Source organism: Phalacrocorax carbo, chromosome 4 (assembly GCF_963921805.1).
Source record: "Phalacrocorax carbo chromosome 4, bPhaCar2.1, whole genome shotgun sequence".
Taxonomy (NCBI): Eukaryota; Metazoa; Chordata; class Aves; order Suliformes; family Phalacrocoracidae; genus Phalacrocorax; species Phalacrocorax carbo.
This window is the reverse complement of record NC_087516.1, coordinates 78323296-78351178: the sequence shown is the minus strand read 5'-3', so window position 1 is coordinate 78351178 and position 27883 is coordinate 78323296. Positions and strand designations below refer to the sequence as shown.

Below are 27883 nucleotides of genomic sequence, written 5' to 3'. Positions count from 1 at the left end.
ATCCTGTATCCTAATCCAGCTATCATCACAAAACTGCAGAGTGGATTGATTTATACATTCCACCACCTCTTTAATATACAACAACGTTAACCCTGAACACCAGACTTAAGAAATAAACAAATCAGTACAGTTTATGCAGAAGAAAGATAGAGAATGAACAACTGGGTTTATATTGAGATAAACAGAACTTTTTGAAAACAAACTCCTTTTGCAAATCTGACGCGCTTGAAAAATCAATGCTGGATGAAATTCACATATTCTTTAAATAAAGCGCAGCAGGTAACATTTGTGAATTTTCTGCTTCTAAGTTGATTTCAAATTTGTTCTAAAAGTAAAGGCACAAACAGTTGCATGGGGATTCTGTTACTGAAATGGAACTGTTTATTCCAAATCAGGACATAAAATATCTTTACAGAATCAGTCATCTCCTACTTTTTTAGCCACGATGTATTTAATTAAGGCATTTCAATTCTCTCGGACCCTTTGCCTGCTATGGAGGAGGACATATGTCCTAATAATAAACCTGTTCCCATCAAGCTCCTGTCATTTTCCTCCAACATTCAACTTGACTTTAGTTATCCTTCTGGTGTAAGGATGTTCACAGTGCTGGAGGAAGAGAATTATTCTTTCGTTATTTCAGAGGCTTGGTTACACAAGGCAATGCCCCACAGTTCTCAAAAGCAGTCTGATTTGGGGTTTGATTCAGGGCCCTTGATTACATAATAAACCTGACATTTCATCATGTAAAGTAATACTTCCCATCTAATCCATGTCATTATATTTCTGCTATTGCCCAAAATCATGCCCTTCAAGCATAGCAGAAGTTCTAACTCCAGTGGTTGACTCATAGTACAGTCCTTGGCATATAATTGTGCTGTCTTACGAACAAGATTCAGATATGCGATTAAGCCACCAAGATTCCTTCCCTATCAGTTATAAGAAATAATTTACTGATGGCCCATGCAAGCAGTAAATTACATTTTGAGTCCATTAACTAGTAACTATGTAAGGGATAATGAATAGGAAGGGTACATTCTCTTTAACATTCCTATAGTGGTGAAGAGGAAGTAAACTGGAACTTTCTCTTTCACCCTGTGATCTTACTAGCCTGTTGTACCTCTGTACTTTCTGGTTGTACATTGTCTAAAATCATAATACATACAGCTCCACAGTTTTTAATTGCTCAAGCCACAGACATTGGACATAATTTTCTAATATATGGAATTAAATTTAATATAACGAATGTTCACTGCAAAAAAGATCAAAGGGGTACAGCAATCTCCATTTTCTCCCTGCACACTGTATCTGTAGTAGTGCATTTTATATACAACTCTGTCTCACTTTTGACATTATTTGAAACAACTGCTTTTGATGACAAAGAAAGGTAATGGAGACAGTAATTGTCAAATTTCGATACAGAGGTTCAGATAAAATTTGGAACTATTTGATCTGGGTATTTTAATTCAACTACTTCTATATCTTTCCCTTCCTCCCAGCTGACTTCTTAATGGTTTCTCAAAGATGACTGAAAGTTAGAACTTTAGGACTTTATTCTTGATTTAGTCACTCATGTTCTTTAAGTCAACTTCTTTATCTATGAAATAAGAATAATGATTAAAATAATGGATTACAAGCATAAATAGGATTAATATCTACTAATATGGATTTGTCTACTCTGCAACATAGTAATCTACGCAGATTTCTTACAGATGAGATTTAGAGCAGCCTACCAACTTATATTTTAACTTCTCACATTTTGTACATTTCCAGAGCTTAGCCTTGCCATACAACTACAGACTTAGACCTGACAAAGTGAAGAGATCAGGACCTACTCTCCTATTCTGCTCAGTGTGACCTTTTAAGGCAATAGAGTTTGTCTTACATAGATTATGTACATTTCTGAGCAAAACCTGCTCTATAAAAATAGCAGTAATTCATGGTACCCAGTGGAAATAATTTCTTCAACGTTCTCCTGGAATGAACAAAAGTTTGAATTCTTTGTTTTACCTCTTCAGATTTTCAGCTGAATCTTCTAATTCCTCAGATTCCATGTGAAACACACTAGAAAATGAATCCTGGAATACCAAGAGGATATTTTAATATATAGGTGTATAAGGTTGTCATAAGTTAGAATAGTAGTATTCATGAAAAGCTTGTTGCGGTTATCAAAACCTATTCTGTAATAAAGACAAGTGTAAAATTTTTTAATTTCACATCCAACAGCGAGCGTACATGATCCTACCACAAAAATATCTTTTGATACAATTTTAAATATCATTGAAGTGTCTTGAATCTCTACTGTTCACTCTGAGGAGAAATGCCAGTATTTACAAGCTGTGCCAAATTTATCTGTCAGCACAGAACTACTTTATTTTAATACTCATCCAATTCTAGACCTGCTTTGCTTGGACTGGTGAGGACATCAAAACCTTTTAAAAATATCGACTGATCTCTGTATTGCTTTTCACAGAGCTTTTTTAACAGTTGAGAAGCCTAAGTGTAGAGAGATATAAGATTTTCTCTGTACTAAGGATTCAAATGACAGACTGCAAGCTAGGTGCTGGAGTTTGTCGAACTTGCAAGGACAGTGTGAATATGTGAATACCAAAATTATGTAAATTCCTCTTCTGTATTCTTGTGTGCAGGAGTGACTCTTCTAAATACAGTGAGAGATGGGATTGTGGCAGTTGATTGCAAGCGCTGCGTGTTATTTCTGTGCTACAGAACCTGGAAATGCTTCCCCCTTCCAGATCTTAGTACACCCATATTTATAACGAGTAGTAAAGGTAAAACTAGCAATGCCAGTACAAGACTGAGGCATGCAACATAATATCCTGCTCCTTGTTCTGCAGCCTGCTTTCAATAGGAAGAAAGTACAGATGGGCAGATCGGAAAGGAGTTGTGCTTTGCTTCAGTGAGCCAGGATCTTGAGACAGGACATGATTCTGTTTAGATACCTTGTTTAGACACTCCCTGCTTAGACATATTCAAGAAATAAGAAGTGTCATCAAAAATGATTCAGCACAGGAAGAAAAGGCCATATTGTTTTTCTCACAGCCTTTCCCTTTTTTCTGTCCTACACCAGTAGCCAAGAAAACGAGTTATAAAAGAGTTCAACATTCAAGATCTATGCCAAAGGAGAGAGCTTAGAGCCATAGTTTACCAACAGGTAATGCAAAATGGCTGCTTAAAACGGCAGTCTGGCCTACACAAAGACCGAAGCCTCCCAAGTCAACCCCTAAACTGAGCAGATGCTGTAAAAGAAAAGGCAGCGGATGAAAAGGCCACAGAACATACTATTGGTTTTAAATACTATTGAGTCAGAACGGAGGGAAGCCCACACCACTCCCAAGGAATAAGCACCAACAAAAAACATACTCACAGTACAATCTTCATCAACGATGAAGATGGTACACCTCTGCACTTGCATGAAGGATATTATAGTGGCAGCTATCTTCTTCAGAATTACTTCCAAAGACTGCTGCTCTTCAAAAATCAGGCTGGCAAGATCGAGAAGCACCTGGGGAAATGTTTTCAGTGAGAGTCAGAGACACAGAATAGGTTTAGGCATTAACAGTTTGTCAAATGAAACCTGAGAAATCCAGACAACACTTAGTTATTTGTCCTTAGGAAACCTAATAGTTTCCTGCGGCTTATGTGTGCATTCTAAAAACAGTGATATTTACATTTCTTAAGACTTTTGACCACAATTATTATCTGTTGTAATTCTAACAGATCCTAGTGAACTCATTTGGTGAGAACATTTAGATACAGTCTGCTGTATTTCAGAGCTGCTGCTGAAGGACTTAGCTGCTCAGATGTGCTCATATTATATTCCTTTTTTCCTCACAAGAAGCATGGAGCCAAATTGAAAAGATTATCCAAAGTTGGACCAATTTACAAACACTGATAGTCACTTGGAAACTCAGACCTACCAGAAAATTTTTAAAACAACTGCTGCCTAGTTGTTTCTCCAAAACCTTTTCATACCGTATATGGCAGACATATTGACCTGTAAAGGCCATGGCATTAATAACCCATCAGTTATATAGATGGCTGCAAAATACAGTTACATTAATCAGAAGAAAATTCAGTTTTCCAACTGATCGTTACTGAAATTACGGTTAGTGACTATTTGTAGTTGTAGCTGGCTAAAAGAGCAATCTATAACCGCTCCCATTCTGTAGGGATAATTCTGTCTGAAATTTCTGGAATATGTACAGCTCTGGTTGTATAATATATACAGTCAGCCACAGGATAACTTCAACAATATTGAGTATATTGACATGGAATGAATTTTCTGACATGTAGCTTTACCTTCTTCCCCTAGATGGTCCGCTTCTCGCCGCCCAAGCTGGAATGTGCCCAGCTACTTCTCAGTGCAGTTTGTTAGAGCTTTATCAGAGATACACAGCATTTAATTAGAGTAATTAAAAATAGCTAAGGAATAAGTACCGTATGAGAAACATCAGGAGCAGGCACTGGCTACTAGCTAACCATCGTAATTCCTGTATTCTTGGGACAAACCTGTTGACCATACCTGATTGCGCCTGTTCTCAAGCAGGGACGTCTCATACAATTGAGCATTGTGAAGAACAATTCCACAAAATGCCAAATACGCAGCAAAATCCTGAAGGCAAATGAACATCAACACCTCGTGAAAATAATGTCTCACCGCATCTTAACTCTATTCAAAGATAAACTACTGCAATTTTTTGTTTTCACTTTGAAGTATTAATTGGTATTTTAAAGTTATTTTTGGCAACCACATATCCAGGGTTTGGTTTTTTTTCCAGTTACTCATAATTTGTTATTTCCTCAAGAATCTCTTCTGCCTTTTTTAAACTACTGACCTTCACAGTTTATCCTGGTAAAAGTAGGATTGATGTAAGAAGCAGCTCAGAAGAACCAACTCATTTTGCAGCAGCATATTCTATCTAGAAAAACTGAGTGCAGACAATCAGCCTCTCTTATTTTGGGGAATTCAGTCTATTGGAAAGTGGAAATAAAATTCTGCTAACATAGCAAAATCACTATTTTTTTCCCTTTTGGAATGAGATTAATTCCGATATGCTGCAGATACGCAGTATGCATTTTATTTTAAAGGGGAAGTTTTCAAAGGCAAAGGGTGAATTCTGATTTTTTTGTTGCTGAGGGTTAAGTCAACTTCTTCAGCCTGAGCACAGCCTGTTTTTTGCTATACCAGTCTGAATATGAATTCTGGAAATGTTTGGAAAGCAACTGCAGTGTGGGAATTAGGAATCAAGGTGTTGCCTGCTCTACTGATTATCTCATATATTGTTCATAATTTATCAAAAGCTTTTTCTCATCCTGCAATTGCTATATTGAGAAGTGACACAGTATTTAAAAAAGAATCACTACACAAATTTTAATATTCAGAACACGTTTGTTGGGGATGCCAGGAGAGTTAGAACCATTTAGTAAAAAATTATGTCTACTAAAAGTTATGAAACCGTTTTACAGTGCATTTCAGTAGAGTTTCAGAGATGTATGAGAGATACCATGCTCATCGAAAAATTAGACTGTTTCACATCCACATTTCTCACAGCCTCATAAAGAAAGAAATCTGCAGTATTACACGGAATTGTTACTTTTTCTGATCAGCATGAAAAGTAATAACATATCCATCCCCATTCCCCTATAAAAATAGAAGAGACGTAAATGTCCAGCTTTTGTACCTTTTCATCTTGTTCGGTGAAAGTGCCACCAATTCCAGATTTCTTATTGATTGCTTGAGCCACACCGACAACCTAGTGTATTTAAAGTGGAGTAATTAGATAATTTTTAGGAGTCTGTCATTGGATTCTATTTTTAGACATAATTATAGAAGATCATAAATGATCATTACAGGTTTTCATTTGGTTGAGCTTTGGATAACAGAAGATATTTAAGCCTGTTTTTTCCTAATATTCCAGATAGCTGAGCATGAACGTGAAAAATAAAAAAAAACCAAAAGTGGCATGAGTCCTGGAATGTCTTATGAAAAGGGGTCGATTTCATCCAAAATTGATTCTATAAATTGTAACAATCATCTCCCAGAAAGACAACAACAGTTTACACTTCCGCGGTCACAAGCCAGACCACACAACAGCTCTCTCTAAAGTTCGTCTGCCTGTGTGTGTGAAAAATACCCTTCCTGCTAGCTCTGACAAAATTTCCAAAGCGTAGCTTCCTTACCAGATCTAGAGTTTGGCTACCGTGATCTTTTTGCATTTTGTATCTCTCTGAATCTGACCGGATTAATTTTAATCTGCTGAAAAATAGCATACAGAGCTTGTGTTCCTGCCAGACTAGGTTTGTTACTCAAATTTAGTATGTTTTTAAAGGTAGGCTTTTACAAGACCACATTAAACCAACACTGAGAAGAGATCTTTTGTTATGCTTCAGGTGGTAGTTAGACTGTCCCTCTTGCAAGATATGCTGATATCTCACCATTTTTAATTATTTTCCCTATGAGGCAACTCAGAAGGTGGGGAAGAATCCTGGTTTACAGGTAAAGAAGCTAAGCAAAGGGTAAAAAGTCATTCAGAGGTCCTGCAGGACATCTGTGATGGACCTAAGAAGCAAACCCATATGCCCTGATCAACATTAAAGGTTTTACATTAAGTAGTTCTTTCTGCTCTTGCCACATGGCTTAAGTCCTAGCTTTCAAATGAACTATGTATTAAGATCACCAGCCAAGAGGCTTCATAAATTAAGGCTACCCACATAAGTAAATCAGTGCACAGATAGTAACAAGGAGGGTTTACTCGACCTAGAAAAAACCTACCCTGATTTATGAAGTAAAGACATCAACAGACCAGCTCCATTTACTTCCTTGTCCCCTTTTGGATTTAAGGGGAAGAAAATGGAATCTGTGTACCAATAAACCAAGCCAGAGTACACATCCAGTTTTATTCTTATAAAGTTCAGTCTAAATTATGTTAAATTTCAGATGTTGCTTTTTTAGTACAGAAATAATCTGTGGGAAAATTTGTTTTCACGTTTCTGGATATAGTTCCATGAATCAGGAGATTAAAACATGATTTCTTACAACAGAAAACAGACCCTTTAAAGGGCAGGCAATTAAAGTCCAAGGTACGGGTGCATTTGTAACCTTCTACATAGAGGGTAGTTTGCCAATAAACATGATTTCTTGATGCAGGATGTTGGTTTAGATTTTTAAAAAAAGTAAAATGAATGTGAGAGAACAACACAGCTGTTCAAGCATGATGCTTTTGTTACTGCCAGTCTTTGTGGAGTTCAATTCTGTGTGCTGGTGAGAGCCTCCCAGGAAACTAATCTTCCCTGCAAAGAGCAGAACTCCTTATAAAAATGAAAGTGGAATTCAGAATCTGTGCTTAGTACCGATTCCAGTTTCTATTGCAAGCTCTAAACCTGACATTTGGGGATAAATTAAATTGGGTGGTTGCTTTGGACTTACATACTCAACATAGATGTCTTCTCTGGTAGCTTGGATCTGTTTTTCAGAGCGCAAGGAAAAGAGAATTTAAAGAGACCTTCATACAAGTCAGTATGAAGAGAAAGTGAGCATTTCTTTAAAAAATTAGTTCACTGGGATAGTATTTGTGTAGATTCCCCACTGCAGTTGTTCAAGATGTGTACTGGCAGTGACCATTCTGTCCTAGATTAAACTACTTCTGGTTCTGCGCTTATCCTTGTACTTCCGTGTTTCTACTCTTCTGAATCATAAATTAACCATGTAATTTCACAGCACACTAAAATCGGAAGGCTTTCAGAAGGAGAGACAGGTTAATTTCAGTTGAGATACTTATGACTTCCACTGTCAATAAGGTGAAAATGAGAGGTTTTCTAACTCAAATATCTTGTCATTCCATTTAAAAAGGTTATTTATTTCTATTATTGTACTACACATTACTAATGCACACTCTTGTTCTCTATTAAATCGAATTGTTACTGTAATAACTGTTCCTCTCTGATGCATAAACATTTCCTAGATTATAAGGTTTCAGAGCCTTAGCCTTTCCCTAATACAATTCAGAACGTTTCCACTCCTTTTGAGACTTCACAAATTAGGCTGACTTTAGGCTTAAAAGAATTTGAAAAAGTATAGTTTCCTTGATTTGTGAAGCAAAAAAAAATAATGTTCTATTAGTGCATAATGGCAAGTTTCTGTAATTGATATTAAGAGCTTTAGGATGGTGAACCCAATGCTGTTTATCAGGATGGATGAGAAACCCAAAGCAGCTGACCTTCTGAGGAAGGTGCCAAGTGGAGGGTGGGGACAATTATGTCTGAGTCATTATTTATATTGGTACCTAGAAACGAAGCCCACAGTTGATGGTATCAAGCTTGAATAGCCATGAGCAACACCTGAAATGGATTTAGGTTAAGGCAGAGCTGAAAGAGAGGAATAGCACCAGAGCAGAAGGTAGGAGAGGGAGGCTGGAAACTGGGAGGAGCTGGTGTCACTCACTAAATCCCTGCACTTCCTTACAGTTAGACTGTTCATCTGTTTAAATACCTGGATCTCATCTTCTGCTAAACTCAAAAAATCTTCTGTGCAGTAAACTCAGAGGCTAGAATGTGTTAGCACAGATGAAGCCCACCTGGGTGATTAAAATAACATGAAAGAGTATGTGGTAAGAAGCCATAAAGTATATGCAAAGCTTTTTATTCTTTTCAGATTTTTTTGGCACACATACAACAAATGATTAGCAAAGCTGTGAAGAACTCGCTTAGTTTGACATCCAAGTAGTGTAAGACCAGTGCAAGGTGCTAACAGTGGTATTTTTTTTCATCTTGCCTTTCCTGGGATAAAAAATATTGGAAGAAAACTGTATGGTGTGCATCTTTAAAAATTTGTGCTTAACTGTTAATCATTAAACTTGTAATTGCTAAACTGATGGAAGGCATACGTTTTTATTTTTGTAATGGAAAAGACAACAATTTACTATCTCTCAGCCTAGCCTTCCCAAAATACTGATGTTACAAATAAGGTCATTGTTCGGCAGCGTGAATCGCTGCCAACTGTGGGCTCAAAAATGTCTGTCTGAAATAAAGCTTAACTGTCAGCTCTATTCCATACAACCCAGTTTTTCCCACAGTCAACCTCTCATTTACTTCACTAAGGAATATTTCTTATCCAGTGAACTTCCTTACTGTAATAACAATGTACCACTAGCCTTATATACTTCTGTAGCAGACTTTGAATAGTAAGCAAATCCTTTAAGCAGTCAGTATGCTTTTATGTTAACATACATGTGCAGAGATTAATAGTTAGGCCTTTTCTCAGACCACTGTCTTCTGTGGGTATTTATTTAATTTATTTTATTTTTTTCAGGTTTGATCCAGCATGACCTAAGACAACTTTAATGAGGACAGGGGCTTTTTATGGCATCCAGAAAGTGAGTACTTTCATCTTGTGTAAACACATTCCCTTCATGAAAGGAAAGTCTGTGGTGCTTAAAAAAGATATAAGAAAAGAGTAAAAGGACGATATTAATATAGGAAAAAGACTACTTAGGCTTACTTTATTAGCACTACAGGTTTCTGATACGTTAAAAGAGGCCCACATTCCAAGAGAAATGGTCATTTTAAATATTTGTTAAGGTCTTTCAATAAAAGGTTTTTAACTAAAGAGGGAGGGAGTCACAAGGAGGATAAACCTGCTAAAAATTAATGTTTGTCATGATGATAAAAATCTTGTGCAGATGCAAACCTTTTGTTGTTGTTCTTTCAGTGGCATTTTAAGCTTTTAAAGACAACTTTGTAGCATGTGCCATTTTTTAATTTAAAAAAAGTTTTAAAAAAGAAACTGGTCCAAATTCTGGCCTCATTTGTATCAGCACAAATTCCAGTGAACTTCACTAAATTCTGTAGAATGTGGTATAGAGACAGTAATGAGAAAAACCTCAGATGGATATTATGTAGCCATTGGAGTCTTGCCTGCAACCAGGTAATTAGGAGAAGATGTAGGAAACTCAAGAGGATCTGTTCCTGTTACTAAAGTAATTATGTAATTAGGACAAAAATAAATCATGTGGTAGCATTTTAGGCCATGGAGAACATATTGCCTGCATTTTAGAGAATAATAAGCACAGTATGAAACCCAAATCCTCATTTTTAAAGCTTACTATAAAGAAATCTGAAATAACAATAGGCCTGATCTGTGATCTCCAGCTGGGAGTTATGTTCACACCAGCAGAAAAATTGAATCAAAGGGACTAACTGCTCTGAGCTTAACAGAAAACTTACTCAGATAACACGGACATTAAAAGTGTGAAATCTTTGTGGCAATGAACAAGACACATCTGAGATAAAGCTACTTCTCTGTAAAGCGTGCAGAATATCGTAAAAAAAATGACAGTCCACTCAAACGCTTGCTCATGAAAGCGCTGTTCCAGTCTAACAAAAAGGTGTTTTTAAGTTACTTAGGCACAATATGCTATGTGTCTTTAATTCTCTAACAGAAGGCACCAAGTGAGCTTTTTTGAAAGTTAAGTCCTGTAGCAATAAAGGAAAGATAAGCATGTTTGATTTCTTGTCATTTTCCTACTATGCCTACAGAATTCTCTTGTATATTTCTTGTTTACCCAAGACAAACTTAGTAGGAAAGAAAGGGGTTAAAAACAGCTATGAAGGAGGATGATGACCACTAGAGAAGTTTAAGGTAGTACTCTGGACTGAAGAAAAGCAAGACTAAGGAAGACAAAAGACTGAAGTAATTAGTTTCTGCATATACTTTGATACCTGTGAGCTGATGGCCTAATCCCTAAAGTAATCAGTAAGCTGTTGAGTGCTACACACTTTTTCATGAGCTTTACCCCAGCCTGACTAGGTAGGTGGGATTATAGAACAAGGTATATCTATAGTAATCATGTAGTTCCTAACAAGAGCCTTCTTCCACGTTTGTTGTATTGAAAGTGCACAAGGGGTGGGCAGAAAGGAACAAGCTGTACGGAAAGGTCCTTAGTGGTCCAGCTTTCTTTAAAGTCGGTTGGAAAAATTCCCCTTGGATCAGAACCCAAGTACTTTGTTATTTTCCATTCAGATCACATAAGACAGAGGTAGACCATGAAGACAAAAAGCAATTTTGATGATAGAATTGTTATTTTACTTTCAGTCCCTAAAAGGGGCAAAAACGCTCCAACAATTACAGAGTCAATATCCACACCTATTTTACCACGTCAGAACACAGCTTTCCTAATTGTATTCTTGCTGGCAACACAGGTAATCTTCCAGTGCTTTTATTTGTTCCATAACCTTTCTTCTCGATCTGTACCCATTATCCCATTTAATGATGCCTGATCCACATTACAAGGAGAGATTTTTTTTCTAATTATCAGAGCACTTTTTTACTATTTTCTTGCAACAGCTGATTCCTGCCTCTGGAAGTAGCAGGCTGCCTAGAGTATTTCCAGGTCAGTGATGACCGATGACTTCAATGGTGGTGACTATACTCTGAATTTTATCTGTATTGTATCATGCTGCAATTATTTGTGCATTAAGATTATAGGCCTAACTCTGTGAAAGCTGTTCCAGCTCTAGAGGCAGCTAGTGCCCTTTATAGTTGGTTCTTACTTCAGATTTACTTCTTACTTCAGACTTAAACATATAATTAATATAATTTTGCTTCTTAAGAATATTTTTATTTACTTTGCTGGCACCTGAAGAAAATGACATTAAGCCAAAGAATGGTAACAGGAAAACTTGACTTTTATCTCATATTAAAGATGGGAGCATATCCACTTGAGAAGACAAAGTGGTTTTTACCTTACTTTGCTCTCCTGGTCTTGTAGGGGTTTGATTAGGCTTATAAAATGATCCTGCAGGGACATAACTGTATTTACAGACTTTCATTTTTAATCAACAAAACTTTCACATCCTCTTGTATCATTCATGCCAGCAGTAGCCTGCATGATTTCCAGCGGTCTAGCTACTATAACATGTCTTAGCATAAGCTGAAAATCCACCCAAGCAGCAAATCACTGATTTCCATAATCCTGCAGGAAGACTGCTACTGGAACTAGGGTTAGTTTGTTTAAAGTTGGTTTGGCTAGACCTACACTATACTGCAGTGACGGTGAAGTATTATACCCGAAGTGTTCACTATGGCAGAAAATAACTTACCTGGCTAACAGTAACATGTCTGGTCACATTTTATACCATAAAATTCAATAGGATGTTTTCAAAGGCTGGTGTAAACAGAGCAGCACCCCTGATTTGTTAGGAAGAGCCTCCCAGCGACAGACACAGGGCAAAGTAAACAACAAACTAAACAACTGGAGTGAGCATTGCCAGAATAAAACATTTCCCTAGCCATTAGTAGGAAGTTCAGTCTTACATACTAGGAGCCTGTATCAAATCAGGACTATTTGCAGCTTCTGAAAAATTAAAGGTTTAAGGACACACGAGGAATGAAACGCTGCTTTTTGAGATACACAACGCTGAACTGCCACAACCTTAGGTCTTCCGCCAGTAGCGGTAAAACCCTGATTTCTGTATAAGCACTGTAGCACTGAAATGGTTAGCATTAATAGCTACAGCTAAAGCCTGTGGCCAGCAATACCAGTTTCCTCCTGCAAAAGAAATAACCATGGTAACTCTGTGGTACAAGCTGACTAACACTAACTTTTCTTTGGTGGCCTTTTGTACTATTGAGGATAAAAATTCAGTCTGTTTTGAAGGTTTTCATGGATTCTCTGATACACATCGATAATCCAAGTAGCAAGTCTTACATACTGATGTCTAGATAACTGTATACAGTTATCTGCTCTTACAGAATAACCACCAGGAGAGAAAATCTTTCAGGATCAAAATGGAATTTTTGCTGTGGCTTCACCTTATGATAAATTTAAATGCAGGATTAGATGATTAAATGATTTGACTTAGAACCATTTCATTTTTCTTCTGCAGTAGAATACAGTTCAGGTTACCCAAGTCCTTTCTTTCTCCTTGTTTTTTTCAAGAGTGGTAACCAGCAAATGATACAGCCTTGCATGCCCAGAAAACATCACGTGGCAATACTTTTGTATTATGATGTGATGGAAAGAATTTCTGTTCAGTTATCAGAGATTGCGCAGCAGAGGTTAACAGCAGAACTTTATTCAAAGCCCATGAAGTCAGATGCAGAGCTCAGTCAGTTTACATTTGTAAAAGTTAGCACTCTACAAGCCTCTGATCTGATCTTAAGGGACGTAATCAGCAGAATTTTCCGCATCTGAAATGCAATGTTTCTGTGCTATTTCTGTCAGCAAGAATAGGTTGAGTACAGGATTGAGAAAAGTTCTTTTACTGTAAGTGAACATAATCCATTCTTCATGCGCATCTGTGCAGAGGTAAAGTTCTCTTATTGCACTGCTTTCTTCTCGCTAATAGTTCCTGGGTCCTTTTTATGAGCTTTTCTGTGAATCAAACTGTTTTCTTCTTTTCTTACTAGCTGTATTTTTAAGCAAGACTTCAGTTTCTCATATGCCTCATGGAAATATAGGCAAATGTGAAAAACATCCTCTGAAAACATCTCCATAATTCATCAGGCCCAGAGGATTTAATAAGAAGCATGAGATTTTCTACCTCTCAATTACTGACTCTCTTGTTTTAAAAAAATAGTACTAATACTAAATAAACAATCAGAAAACCCCAGTTGCTTCTCTTTCTCAGTGTTTATTTTTGGATGTCTTCCAGAATCATCTTTTGACTCTGGTTGGTGACATCCTAGGCTAAGGCAGCATTCGCTAACCTCAGTATTACTGGAGGGGCTTTGGCATTTGTGTGTTTGTTTTTTAGTGGGGAGGAGCCAGTATTCTCGTTTTGTTGTTTTGGGTTTTTTTTTTTTAAACAGAAAAAACAGCAGAATGCAAATGGCAAATTAAGGACTGATTCACTGACTCCAACATCTGTCCAGAAACATGTCAGCCATGTGTTATGCTAAGAGGGAGAAAAACCTTCTGGTAGAGACTTTAAAATCAGAAAAAATTAGAAAGTTCCATCTTTTCCTGTAAGAAATCTTATAGTTTAGCCCCGTCAAATAATTGACTATGAGTAGAGTGTAACACTCCCCTCAAACTTCATGTTGGCTGAACTTTTCAAAATAAACAAATGCCTGCTTCATTTCCACTTGCTGATGCACTTAGCGGTAGAAAGCTAGCTGAAGATACGGCCAATTGCAGGTTTATTCAGCCTGTAAGTCACGGTGTACTGGACCAACAGACTGTGGCTCTTCTTTCTTCCCCCACCTACCATCAGGACCTGGTGAGCTGTAAGCACTGTCACACTCCCTGGCCAGGAAGATTTTGTAATTAATTTCTGATCCCAGTTACATAAAGCATAGCATTTTTTCAATTTAACAAAAAGAAAATGGGATGGCTTGGGTGAAATGTAAAGCCTTGCATCGGCCTGACACAGACCACTGGTCCCTGACAGCTCTTCACACATCTGCTTTGCTCATCAGCTGGCCCAGGGCCAGGAGTGGCTGCTGCTGGTTAGAAAGGGGAAGACTTTTAAGCAGGAGTGGGAGAGGATCAAGTGCTGTCCTTGGAAGAACTGAAAAAATCTTTTAAACCAAAATTAACAGTAGGTGAAGAAAGGAAATCCTGGCTGATCAACTGGGTCACCTAGAGTAAGAGTCAACAAACAAGTTACATCAAGCGCTTAATCAATTTATTGAATTAAAAAAAAAAGGGTCACTGCAAAAAGAGTCAAGGTGACACATTCCATAAGAGGAGTAAAAGACAGAAGAGCAAGAAAAAGAAGGTATGATGTCTTCAAACCAACCTTGGCAGCATTTCTTTTTGAATTTTGAGCTTTCTGGAAGCAAACTATAAATACTCTGAAAAATAAAGGAATTACAGGAGAGAAGATCTCCATCTTAAAGCTCTGACACACTCTATAGAGAGCCTTAGACTTTGTGAGTATTCTAAGTACTGCTAATGTGGCTGAAGGCTACTACATTCAGGATCAAAAAAAACCCAAACTTACTCTACTTACTCCCCAAGTAAAACAGTGGATCTTACTTTTTTCCCATTCATTGCTTTCATTGACTTTACTGAATTCACTCTTCAACTACTCAGTGCAAGATGACATCATTAGTCCCAAATAAGAATTCTCCCTACTGCAACAGCATCGGACAGGAAGAGAGAACTTTTGTGCGAAGAGACAGGAAATATGTACAAAAGTTCAATGAGCAGATTCACATTGTTTTAAATTAGGGATGATTCAAGTTATGACTTGTGGATGACTTTTCTGAATCGACACCATATGTTTTTCAGTGCCTGATGTTAAGCACTTAACATGTTCCTTAATTTATTACTTATGAGCTGAGTTAATAGAATGTAAAAACCAAAACAGCCTTTTAGACAATAATAAACCCCAATTAGTGTCCTCTGAAGAAAATAACATAGATACAAGCTAAACTGAAGTACAGTAGCCCCTAATTGCAATCTGAATGTGGACTGAGATAGACGAGTAAGCGTGCAGAGAACTTTAATGCTGACGGATACTTGGTACAGAAACCAGGAACAGCACTTCTAGAGTTAAATACATATATTCTACTTCTGCATCTGGGATTAAACTCTTCTTGACAACTCCCTTTGGCTTACATTACTGAACTAGATAAGATAAAATTGAAGTCCAAACAAAAATAAGCAGTCTTTTTTAAAAGGAGATGGCTTTATACTGTAAGCTAATGACTGCCAGCTAGTAAAATTTTAAAGCATTAGCATAGCTGGAAACAGTATTACGTGAAGTGATCCCAATACTGCAACTTACCTCTTCCCTGTGATTCTTTATTGGCATACAGAGAATACTCTGAGTCTTATACCCTGTGATCTGGTCAACTTCTGCATTGAATCTTGGATCCTGATAGAAGACAAAAATACAATTATTTGACTACTTGTCTAAAGACCTGTTCTTTTAATTCCCTGGTTTAAAGGTTAAGAAAAGTACAATATTTGACTTAACTGTTACCCAGGATAACAAAGGTCCCGTTACTAGTTAATAATTACATAAAGTTGTTACTATTGGTGTGCTAAAACAGCAACAACAAAGCGTTTATGTGGACCATGAGTGGCTATGGATAAATACAACTGCCAGAAAGATGAAAAAAAGCCAAACCCTGGGAGAAGCCTTTCTTGAGCCTAGACCATCATCATAATAAATGTATACATGGACTAACCATCCCTACTATAGGTTTTATCATCAAAAAGAAATTAAAGAAATATACTGAAAGACAAATGGCCACAGAGGAACAAAGTTGCATGAATGTGGTTAGTGGTTTTGCTTTTACCACTTTGCTCTTTTGCTTGTTTCAGTTTTTCAGCTGAATATTGTTATAAAACTCTGGCTTTTTTAAAATCTTACTGAAACCAAACTATTTTTAAAGGCTGCTGTTCATTCTCTAGTAATTGATTTCAAGTTGAGCATGATGGACCCAATTCAAGAGTGAACTTTTAAACTATAAGGACAGGTGATGTCCTGCTGGAAACATGTACTTAGCAAATGTTTAGACAGCTTCTGAGGCAACAAACAAGTGTTTGTTGACAATGTAACCATATGAAATCCTACCACTCTTCTTTGCTTCTGAAAAAAATCTAGTCTGTAATGTTACCTAATTATGTAAACATACTCAGATTAACTGAGAGATGATCCGTCAGAAGCGGAACTTTTCAGCTCTGTATGCCTTTATTAATTAGTTTATTAATCAGTTAAGTAATTCATTAAAATTTCCATCATCCCTAAATTCAAAGCACAAAACCAGCATATCCAAGGAGCCTGGAATGAAGCGATGTTGAGCTGAGATGTAAGAGATGTCCTCTCCCCATGCTGGATTCTCTTCCTTTTTTTCATCTGGCCTTGTATGAAATAACTCAAATCTAAGTATAATTTCATATGGGAGACCTTTGTACAGTTCAAACCCGTATCCCATTCTTGTTTGTTCAGCTCCTATTCTTCATGCCTCAGGTATGATAAAATTCTCCAAAGTACTTTTAGTCATGGGATTCCAGTTTTGCAGAGAAATTTGCATTCATTTTGGTGCAGAAGTATCTTACGTCTTTATACAAGCAGAAATGTAAGCATGTAAGTGTCCAAAGCTAGAAATGCAAATACTGGTGTGCACATAGCTGGTTAAGATGGGGCTGATGTCAAACTTGCATAATTTATTTTGGTGTTAGCATTCCTCTAGCATTAGTCATGGCTACATATTTCCATATATGCATGTATCTATAATACAACTATTATAACCAAAAATATAGTGTCAGGTTTGCGTCTTGACTGGTTTAAGTCAGTATAGCTCCAAATACATACACTAAAATGGCAACATTACAACAGCTGATAATACGGCTTTTCCTTTTTTCAATAAATTTTCAAGATAAATTTTCTTGGTTTACCTCATACGCGTTCTTGATGTTCAGAGGCTGGCCTATAGCTGCTACATGGCCTACAATGCCCTTATTCCACTCCAGGCGAATGCAGTTGTTGGAAGCTTCTTCCAGGGTGGAGCCTTCTGCCACGTCAAAGAGCCTGCTTACAAGAAACTTCTCATTAGAGCTATCCTCGCAGACCAAGAACAGGGAATAGCGATCAGCTGCTATAAGCTCATGGATATGGAGGAAAATTTTATGGCAAAGCGCTGTGACATCTAGGTGACTAGAAATATCTTTCACAAGTTCTAATAGTCTTGAGCATTGATCCCCTGCACTGGTCTCAATCCTTGGAGATTGCAGAGGCATCTGTTCCTTCTTTTCAGAGCCAGAGAGGAAGCTCACTGCTCCTACTGAGTCCTTGACAAAAATAGGCCTCAAGGGTCTGTCAAATTCGGAAGCAGAGATTTTCCTCACTGGCGTCCCAGAGTTGGTGGTCTCAGCACAGGCAGGCTGGTGACAAGCACAGGATTCACTCTGCGACTTGGTTCCCTCCTTGCAGACTGGGATGGTATGAACTCTCTCAGCAAACCATGCATTAACCATTTCTCTGTAAAACAAAAATAAAAATATAGAGAATGATGTAAGTTAAGAATCCTCAGGAACTAATAACTAATACATATTTGAAGAGGATACTGCAAAAAGGATAACTTTAAACATTTTCATACAGTGGATGTGCCTGCACCTTTAGTGCTCCTCTATATCAATAATCTCCAATTCTATGCAGCATTTACCCTAGATTAAGCAGTGATGTTTTATGCTCCATAGAAAGGAAGTTATTTCTGTCTAAAGGAAATACCTGAATAGGGCAGAGGGTGACTGCTTACGCTATGGCTTTCAGAATATAGATCGGAAGTCTACATCATAATTTAGTGCTTGAAAAGTTCTGGTCATTCCCATTCCTAAGAATTGGATTTCTGTATAAGATGCCTGCATATTCATATGAAGACAAAAACTTTGTATTATATCTGTTTTTCTAGACCATTTCTAACTTTTAAAAATTCGATTTTGAACTTTAATTCTCTCTGTCAAATCACCTGCAGCCCCTCCTATCTTTATGTCACCTATACACTATTTTTAAGTTAACTCCCCCTGCTCTCTGAGTTAATGAAAAATGCTGTTTCAGCTCAAAGGACGTTTTACTTAAAAACTGTCAGAAACAAACATGAATATCTCGAATTCAACCCCCTTCAAAATAATGAAAAGACGGACTGTTTTCATGCATCTCCCCTATTCCCTTTCCTTGCAGATGAAACTCATTGTATAACTCAAAGCGAAATACTGAGTACCCCCTCAATTATATTTTTGAAGAGTTTACCATTAATTTAAAAATGTCACACATCTCTAGTATTTAACTGTTTCTCAAATTAACTTAGCACTAGAATGCCAATCCTAATAATGTCTCACTAAACACAGCATATCTTGAATTACCTACACGCACACATATCATCAATAACACGAGTATACTTTTTCTAATCACTATTATATTTTCTTGTTCAAAATCTGTTGTTTTGTTTTTTAAATACAGGGCTCTTTATTTCATTTGCTCAGTGTCAAGGATTCCTCACAACACACGATCTGCTCTCAGAAGAAATATTTTTTTCTGAATTACATAATATATGGGCCTATGAACAGTAGAATCCTATTAAAAAGTCAGATCTTCTGGAAACCTTTCATGGTGGTCATGTTTTAAATTTGGGATATTTTTTATTTGCTCAGCAGACCACAGGAATTTCGAGAGTGAAGCTGAATGAAACCATGGAAATTAGTCAGGTTAGTCAGCCGCTGATCGGTTACATGCATCAGTATATGTTAAATCTGAAAAGCGCTGTGCATAGCCTTTCTTTCCCTTACAGAACAGCTTCACCTACGTTGTAGAATGCAATACTGCAAGGTAATTAACCATTAATTCAAAGAAAAGTAATTTATTAAAATCTGAAGTCCACCAACATTATCTTTATTAGCAAGCAATCCACAACAGGAGACTTAGTGGTCTTCTATTAGGAAGGTCTGAAAGAGTTTTTTTAGATTTTGCAATCACACATCATTTGGAGTCCTCAACTATAGGCAAACACGCTATGAAAAATCGGATTAATTTAGGAAATAATGTGAATGTAAAGGGAGCACCTGGGCAAAAGAAAGTTGTTATGTTACTGTACCCATTCCACCTCAGTGCGAGCTACCTGGTAATTTTTTTCACCTCAAAAAACTGTCTGACTGGCGTAAATATCACTCAGTGTAGCACTGTAAAACCAAATTCTTCTCTTGCTCACACCAGTGCAACTGCAAATAAATGGATGATAGACTATTCTTTATTTTAGCTTCTGTGTACAATGGTCCTGATCATGCGAAACCTTACATACATGGTTAATATCATTTACAGCCCCAGTGATCTTCAAGGCTGAACGGTCAGTTTGGTCACAAAACCACTGAATGAAAAAGTTGGAATCAATTAAGGTGGGGGGAGTTTTGCCTCTGAGTTCTACAGACCTAGGATTTATTTCCGTGTTTTTCCAGTTTCCATGAAGCTCCTGGAACAGTGCTTGCTGTAGCAATAATATCCCTCAATCAACATCTATTATAAATTTCCCAGCAATCTAAATCTAGTCCAATTACTGGAAACATGGTGCCAGAGAACACAATGAAATGCCATTGTTCTTCTGAAAGAGTTTTGGTTCATTGCTTAGCCACTTATTTTTAAAGGAAGCAATCTCTACTTTTTAAGTATATTAAGAACTACCAATGATCCTTCTTAATTACAGCAGTGACACATATTTTTTTTCTGTGGAGTTACCACATCCAAATGTTTCTTGCAGTGGAGAAGCGTAAAGAACAATTAATATATTATTAGAACTTTGACTTTAATAAGATTACTTTATAGTACTTAAACAGGATATATTTTAAACATGGGGCCATGTCCATGTACTACTGAAATGCGTAATATAATTTGTATAGGGCAATATCACATTTGCAAAAGCTGCTTCAATGAGAGTCAAAATAAGAAGCTAGCATTTGATAACATTTGGAATTTTCATTTATTAAACTGAATGAGAAAACAAAATAAAAGTGTGTTATTCAAGTGACCAAAAGTATTCTTAAGGGAAGTAAAAAGTGTAAAATGCAAAAATTTGAAAGCAAACACAGTACAACCTCTAAAACCAGTGCTGATAACTCTTGTCATCGTATGTGTTTTGTTATATGTGGGTTCTTTGTGTTTTAGTCTGATCTCCTCAGGATAAGAAATCACCTGGAAATTTTAGTTTTTTCTAAACAAAATTTAGCATCTAGCATCAAGGCTGCAGAAAAGAACCTGAAAATGTGAGCTGGGTGCATTTAAAGACACAGACACAAGAAGGTAGATGTAGAATAATCAATAGGTTTACAAGAAGGCTAGTATCAGATGGAAAGCGTTTTTAAACTAGTAAGTGATTAGGCATAGGAAACCGTGTACTTTGTCCAGGCACGTTTGAAAATGCACAGGCTTGAACCCGTACTATTGCTGAGTGACAGCAATTTGTAGAGCAATCTGATTCACTGCTTATTTACACATGAGGAAAGGGGAATATAAAATGCTATCATTTCACCTAGATCTGTTTTAAGCTGAATTTGCATTTGTGGATGTGTTGATTTAAGATACAAGGCAGGGAAAGAATCAGGTACCCTTTGTGGACAAAGCAAAAGCGAAAGCAGAAATTTGGCTTATCAGTTGAAACCGGCCATTTTATTTAATTCTGGAGTGTTGTGTAAAGATGTTTCTTGGCCTTAATGGTGTAGTAATAGTAATCAGTAAGAACAAGGTATTCTGAATTCTGATACCAGTTCTCAAACTGTGGCCATGAGATAATTTAGGTTTTACCTTCTTGCCTTTTTACTACGTACAATAAGCATTCATTTCTCTATCTGATGGAAGTTATTGAGGGATGTGGAATGTAACAGCAACATCTTTCACATCAAAGTAATTATATTTCTTTAATAAGAACTGACTACTTGTTAGGTATCTGCACTATTTATGAAGCACTTTGACATTGAAACAGAATTATATGTGGAGCTGCAGAATTGTGAGTAACATATTCCTGTCCCCTTTAATGTCTCTTAGATGATGGCCCAATACCTTGCCAACGTAGCATGCGATTCTCAAAAAGCTCTGAAGGTTAACACCACAACAACAAATCCTTAACTATACTGTTAAAAGCATGGTTTTCAACTTCAAACCATTTAGACATTTTTATTTGGGCAACAGGAAAGCCGTTCAAATTCAGCTGGAATAAGAACAGTGTTCGCTGACCTTTACTGAATGCCTCTTCTAACAAGGAAACTATTTAGCTCCTTTTACTCACACAGTTTTACACACGGGTGGAAGAACTAGCATTTCACATGAACTGACGTATTCTAACTCTATTTAAAATCTATCAGGCAAAGCCTTGACATGCATTTGCTTGTTGACACTCAATCCTATTTAACAATGCATGACAAGAAGAGTATTATTACTAACACAACTACTTTCTCAGCAGAGAACAGATAGCTAACACCAGACCCATACTGAACCACAAGTGAGGTTACTGGAAATTAGTAACAAGTGCCATGTATGATTAAGATGTCATTCTGAAAGGACTACAGGAAGAAACAAACACTTGTGCCTACTCTATTCATACGAATAGTCTTCAGTAAGCATTGGCATTGCCAAAAGCCGATTGTAAGGACAAGACCCTTGCTGTAGAAGTAAGTTTAGAAGTTGCAGGAGTGTATTAAACAGGAGCAGATACTGATCTGTAGTGATCTACGCAGACAGCTAAAACCAATGCAATGCCTCCATCCCAGCACAGCAGTCACTGCATGTTGAGGAGTTACAGGCATCAGCATTCATTCCTCATGAGCTGCATTGCATCCTTTACTGCACTGCGATCCTTTACTGCAGTATGAGCCTCCACTCAAGAAAGCTGTAATTTATCCCAGAGTTCATAAACGGGAGTAGTTGAATATGAGGTAACCATTCTTAGTCTTTCTTCTGCGAAACACAGTTTCAAAGGAGCATGTCAATAGTGACTGCTGAATTTGGCTGGTGACCTCATCAGCAGGTAACAAAACTGGAGAGGAATGTTGAAGAGGTAGGGATGAGAAGGGGATGAAAATACAGTGACAGGAAAAACTTTTGAAGAAAAAAAAATGACTGTGTGATCCTCCCCTCTGTTACCACTTGTACACAAGTACACATGATCTGCGTGACATGAGAACTCAGGAACTTCAGAGGAATTAAGACTCTTTGGCCCTGATTTGTTAAATGCTGTCCCCAAAGCAAGAAGTTTTCACTAATAGGCAACAAAAATAGAAGTTCACTGGGTGAGAAAACACAAGCACAAGGAAGCAACATGCCTTGAGCCAGGTCATGCAGAAGGCTAAAAGCAGACCTGAAGACAACCTCAGGTGTAAGACCTGAGGAGAACCTTGCTTTATTTCCTGTGCCGTATGTATCAAACCACGCTTATCTGACACTAATTACTATTCTACTCATATACTGGGAATATTAAATAATTTATTGTACCCATCTTTGCTTCATTGTGATTATCTTCAAAATACACAGCATACTTCTCAAAAAAAAAAAACCAACAAAACAAAAAACCCCAACTGAAAACCAAAAACCAGTGAAGATGTTTAAAGAGTAACAGCCACATTATAACTGTTTTGCTCACACATGTGTAAGACCATACCAACGTGACTATTCAGCAAGTATTTGGTATCTTTGGACAAAACGTGCAAAACCAGAGCACAAAAGTAACACAGAGGTGCAACAATGATAGTATACTGCATCTTATTTATCTTGCACAAAGAATGCATAATTATTCCTGTACCATAAAAGTGATGAGTAGCTCTCGGTGAAACAACAAATAATTCCCCATTTTCTTGGTTGCTCATAAATCTCTCACATATACAATATTTAATGCTTCAGTAGTTGTGTGGACTGCTTTCCAATTTTTCATTCAAACCAGCAGTAACTGATAACACACTTCAGGAAAGGGATTCAATCCAAACTTGCCTACTAGAGAATGCCAGCTTTCAAGTATCTGAATTCCTGTGGCCTAATCCTGCTAGTGATTAAATCAACAATATTTCAAGCCAAACTTTGTAACTATTTTCTCAATTCCTTTCCTTAAAATAACCACTAGATGTCTTCAAGTTTCTTTTCCGCATCTTGACATAATTTAGACATGGAAGTCATTTAAAGCATTAGCAACAACACAAAAACTATTCAGTTTTAACAAATGAGTTTGAAGGTCACAGCCACTTGGATCTTATATTTGCCTTCCTATTTTCTTTCCAGTACTTCCTATTTCACAATCATGTTCCAGTGGTTTTGTCTCCTTTCTGACCATGGAAAGATTTAAATAAACTGTATAAGGCCTCATTAGATGAAAACAGTAAACTGACTGTAAACAAAGTTTTCAAACTAACTAAAAAAGTAGATTGACAAAGACAATAGTTGTTTTTCCTTAGCCCTTTCCAGTTATAGTTACTAGGGATGCTATTTCTAACAGCGGTAGGCAAACAGTTTTTGAAGACGAAGTATTACTTAAAGTCAGTGCGAATTTTTTGGCACAACTCAGTCAAATATATAAGCATACATTTAAATTTAAACATGCTAAGTGGCCCGGCTGACTTCTGTTTGAATACAGATCTAAATTAAGAACCCTAATTCTTGATTCAAACCATGCTTATGAACGAGTGAAATAACTTTTTAGATGTATGAAATAATGTAAATCTTGTCTGAATGCTCATACTATTTTTTGAAATAGGAGGCAGAGGTTGCTTTATTAGTTAAAGCAAAAGTATTTGAAATGGAGGACTAACACTAGCAGGCTATTCTTGGCTATTTTCAAGTTTTCTTTAACAGCCAAACTGCAAGCTTAACTTTTCACAAGAAAGCTTTCCTCCATAGAAGGGACTTTCTAGACACACTATAAAGACTGAATAAATCCTCGGAGACTAAAGGTCAAATTCTAAAACATGGCCTTTATTTCTCCTCCAAAAGTTTACTCCTTTTTCCAAGCTCAAAAAAAAAATGAAAAATAACAATGTACCTAATGATTTTGTTGCGGAAAGCGATAGGACAATGCCAGTGAATTTGATGAAAGATGGATTAAAAATTAAGTTCATACCTGCCTGGAGACCCCACATAAGACTTAGGCACCACTTCAGTTCTACTTAAGTTCCTAAAATAGGGGTTAAGTAGGACTTAAGTGGTGCAGAGGCTTTGGGATGGCTCTCTGTGCTGGGGTGAGTTCACCATAATGCACAAATAAATGGGAAAATATATATCTTTTACTAAGCAAATATATTTTGTGGCTATATTTTCAGTGCCAGACCTAATGTGAAATTACAACCATTGAGTTATTCACAAGGGCCATTTGAGTAGTGCTTCTTTTCTGGCACTTTGTAAATAGCTCCTTTTATATTTAATGCCTTTTTTCTTTTCTTCAATTAAATCATGTAAATGAGAAAGCATTCCATGTAAATTTATATATGTTTCTTTGCCAGTAAGGGAGAGAAAGACATGTATTCTGTGGTTTTATTAATTCTATTTATTCATGACAAAAGCAAAATGCTTCCTCTTTAATGGTGAAAGTGAAAATAGGTGGTAGCACAGTAGCTCAAGTCAAGAATGTATTGTCTCAAATTGCTTTGTTTGTAATTCTTAATGAGTCATATATTCCACGCAATTCAACTTTAATCTAGCATTCAAATAAGCAGGAACATACGCTATGATATACTTTATTTGTTCTGAAGACATCATAGATGATGTATCATGAATTTTCTCCTTGTGCAGAGAGCTAGCATAATGTCTACATACTAAGGAAGTCTCACTTCAAGCTTGAAAATTAGGCTGATTCATACTTTTATTTTGCATATAGCTTTTGTCCTAATCCTGTACAAAGCCATGAATTTCCTCCTCACGTGATGAATCTCTGACACAAAACTTCCATGAACTTCTACACTTTAGAAATAAAAGTGTGTAGCTTCCTTCTCTCCCACAGAGGCAATGTATGCCTCAGCTCCACTTTTCTTCCCAGTTGCCATAAATTTGTCCCTGTTCTCTAAGGTCTTCCTAGTAAGAGCAAAAAAATAGACATGAGATTTCAAATCCCTATTGGCATTATCAAAAGTTCTGTAATGTGATAATAAAGTTACCCTGAAACAAAGAAGGCAAAGAGAGATGTGAACTGTTAAAGTAGTTCAACCCATCATTATTTTCTACCTGTCCTGTGTTTACAGTTGTATTTTAATTAATGTACCATGCATGCCATTTGTTTCTTTATTACCTAGGGCAAACAGTACGTAGTAAAAGCACATTCTCCTTGTAGCTGCTCAGGACTATCTGCTGACTAGCTTATCTTCACACCAAAGATTCTGTGTAGGAGTTCAGGTTATAGCTTTTTGGGAATTAAAGATGTAAGCTGCTAGTAAGTGATCTCTTAATGTTTCTCAAATGGCAGTTTCTTCAGCCTATAGTAATTGCTCTTTTAGACATTGTTTCCAAAATACTCCAGCACACACCTAGCTTTATTTCCAAGAATGAATGCCAAAAATACTGAATCACATTTACAACTTCATGAATACGGGTAACATTCCTTACCTTCCTGAGTGCTTTTTGAATCAGGAGGTTAAAATATTTTGCGATTATTTTAATACTTTGCAGTTATCAAGAAAGATATAAGGATATGGACACATTGTTTATAAGTGGGACAACTACAGAGATGGTCAGACCAACAAGAAAACTTTCCAAGGTTTCACAGAAATGCATTTTTTTTTCTGTACTTCATTCTCAGAAAAGCTCGGTAAACATCTAATAAAACCAAGTAAGTGGGAGAAAATATTCTGATCTCTGCATTAACACCGCTGCTTCCTGTGGTTCTCAAGCCATGGTCCTAAGAATCAGTGGGTCTGGAGTCCTCTTGTAAATGCTTCGCATAGGAAAAGCGAGTCCCCTTCCAGCATATTCTAACAGTTTGCAGAGGATTCTGTGCCTCCACTGGAAAACTGTCAGAGGTCCTTCAATCCCAGAAGTTTAAAACCCACTGGCTACTTACCAAGGTCATGTTAGGGATGAATATGGCTCATACCTGTATATTTTTAGGATTATGATTTTTTTGTATGGCAGTAATATCTTTTTAAGAAAAAAAGACAGGCCAAAGCACATTTCAGTGCAGAAAATCAAGAGCCCTGTCTTTGAAAATCTGAACTTTCATGCACTTGCTCCAAAAATGAATTTCCTTTCAATTAGAAAAGATTAAGCACACATATATTACCAAACAAAACAATGATATAATGCATACGACACATAATATTTATGAGATTAAACATCAAAGACATTTTTTAAAAGCCCTCTGGGCACAGAGATTAGAAGGCAAAAGTCCTAAGTGATTTAGTACTGCAGGCAGCACGTTACAAACGGATTGTCCACCAGCCATCAGAAAGAAGGAAAAAAAAAAAAAAAAAACCTCGAGGTTTTTTCAAAGTAATAAATGTAATTGATATATTCAAGCTGTGCAATCTCTGAATTCCAGCAAAGTACAGTTTCCCAGTAAACGCCACTTCTGGAATCCTCAGCGAAGCACTATGAAGTACCACGCTGTTCAGGACATTTATTTTTCCAAATACAACCCCACCTTAATTCATTTGTAAATATTTCCCAATCCTGCTAATAAGCCAAGACATATTTACAACAAAATAATCTTATTTCCAGTGAAAGGCATACAAGACTTGGGATAATAAGTTGTATCTGTCATACCGTACACTTAGGAAACCAGACAAAAACTGCCTGGAACAATGCAGTTGCCTCTAACTGAGAGAATTTTTACTTCGGCTGTTTTGGCACTCTGCTGCTTCTGATCACAAAGAGCACTAAGAGAGAATTGCTCCGCTATTTTTAAGAGTAGGGACAAAGAGGAAGTCAGAAATACGGAAGTATTCCATAGGGGGTTAAAATAAGTCTGATGTTTGAACATGGCAATGCATGGATTATTTTTTTAAGGAACATAAAAAGATAAAACTTAAGGAAGACAAAAAAGGTAATGAGTTCAGCCATAAATGCAGTACAATTTTGTGACCAAAAAGGCTGTGGATTAAGTCTTTATAATGCCTAGTTAGAACAATTCTATTTGTAGCAGCAGCTACAAAGAGCCTTTAACAACTGTATGAGTAAACATAAGACACAATCTAAAAGAAGAATCATTTTACTTCAAAACGTTTCTGCTTTCTGAGAAGCCAGAACACGATAGGCAATTCTAGAACTTTGGAAGGGGAAAAACAACACGAGGAGCTGAAAAAAAAGGAGTAAAATAGCTTAAATTTAGTAGGAACTAACCATTTAGAAACACTTGAACCCATAAGTGTGCAGTAACAAACCCTCCAGCCAGAAGGTCTGTCAACAAGCACACTGCATCACCAAGTGAACCAAATCCATCTCGTCACTGAGCGTGCTGGTGACA

The 27883-nt window shown here is 36.9% G+C and overlaps 1 protein-coding gene and 1 long non-coding RNA gene across 8 annotated transcripts in view; one reads left to right on the top strand and one right to left on the bottom strand.

Moving 5' to 3' along the window:
- Positions 1–9389, top strand: part of LOC135313184 (uncharacterized) — a 48747-nt gene extending 39358 nt beyond the window's left edge. Inside the window, exon 3 of the long non-coding RNA XR_010372811.1 lies at positions 9326–9389. This is a non-coding gene — a long non-coding RNA (uncharacterized LOC135313184). The remainder of the gene's footprint in view (positions 1–9325) is intronic.
- PDE5A (phosphodiesterase 5A) overlaps positions 1–27883 on the bottom strand; it is a 76671-nt gene that overhangs the window by 36523 nt on the left and 12265 nt on the right. For all 7 annotated transcript variants that reach the window (XM_064450548.1, XM_064450547.1, XM_064450546.1 and 4 more), the window contains exons 2-7: positions 17370–17952; positions 15751–15840; positions 5700–5771; positions 4541–4630; positions 3383–3520; positions 2008–2075 (exon numbers count right to left, since the gene is read on the bottom strand). In XM_064450548.1, the coding sequence (XP_064306618.1) occupies positions 2008–2075; positions 3383–3520; positions 4541–4630; positions 5700–5771; positions 15751–15840; positions 17370–17952 (1041 nt within the window). The remainder of the gene's footprint in view (positions 1–2007; positions 2076–3382; positions 3521–4540; positions 4631–5699; positions 5772–15750; positions 15841–17369; positions 17953–27883) is intronic.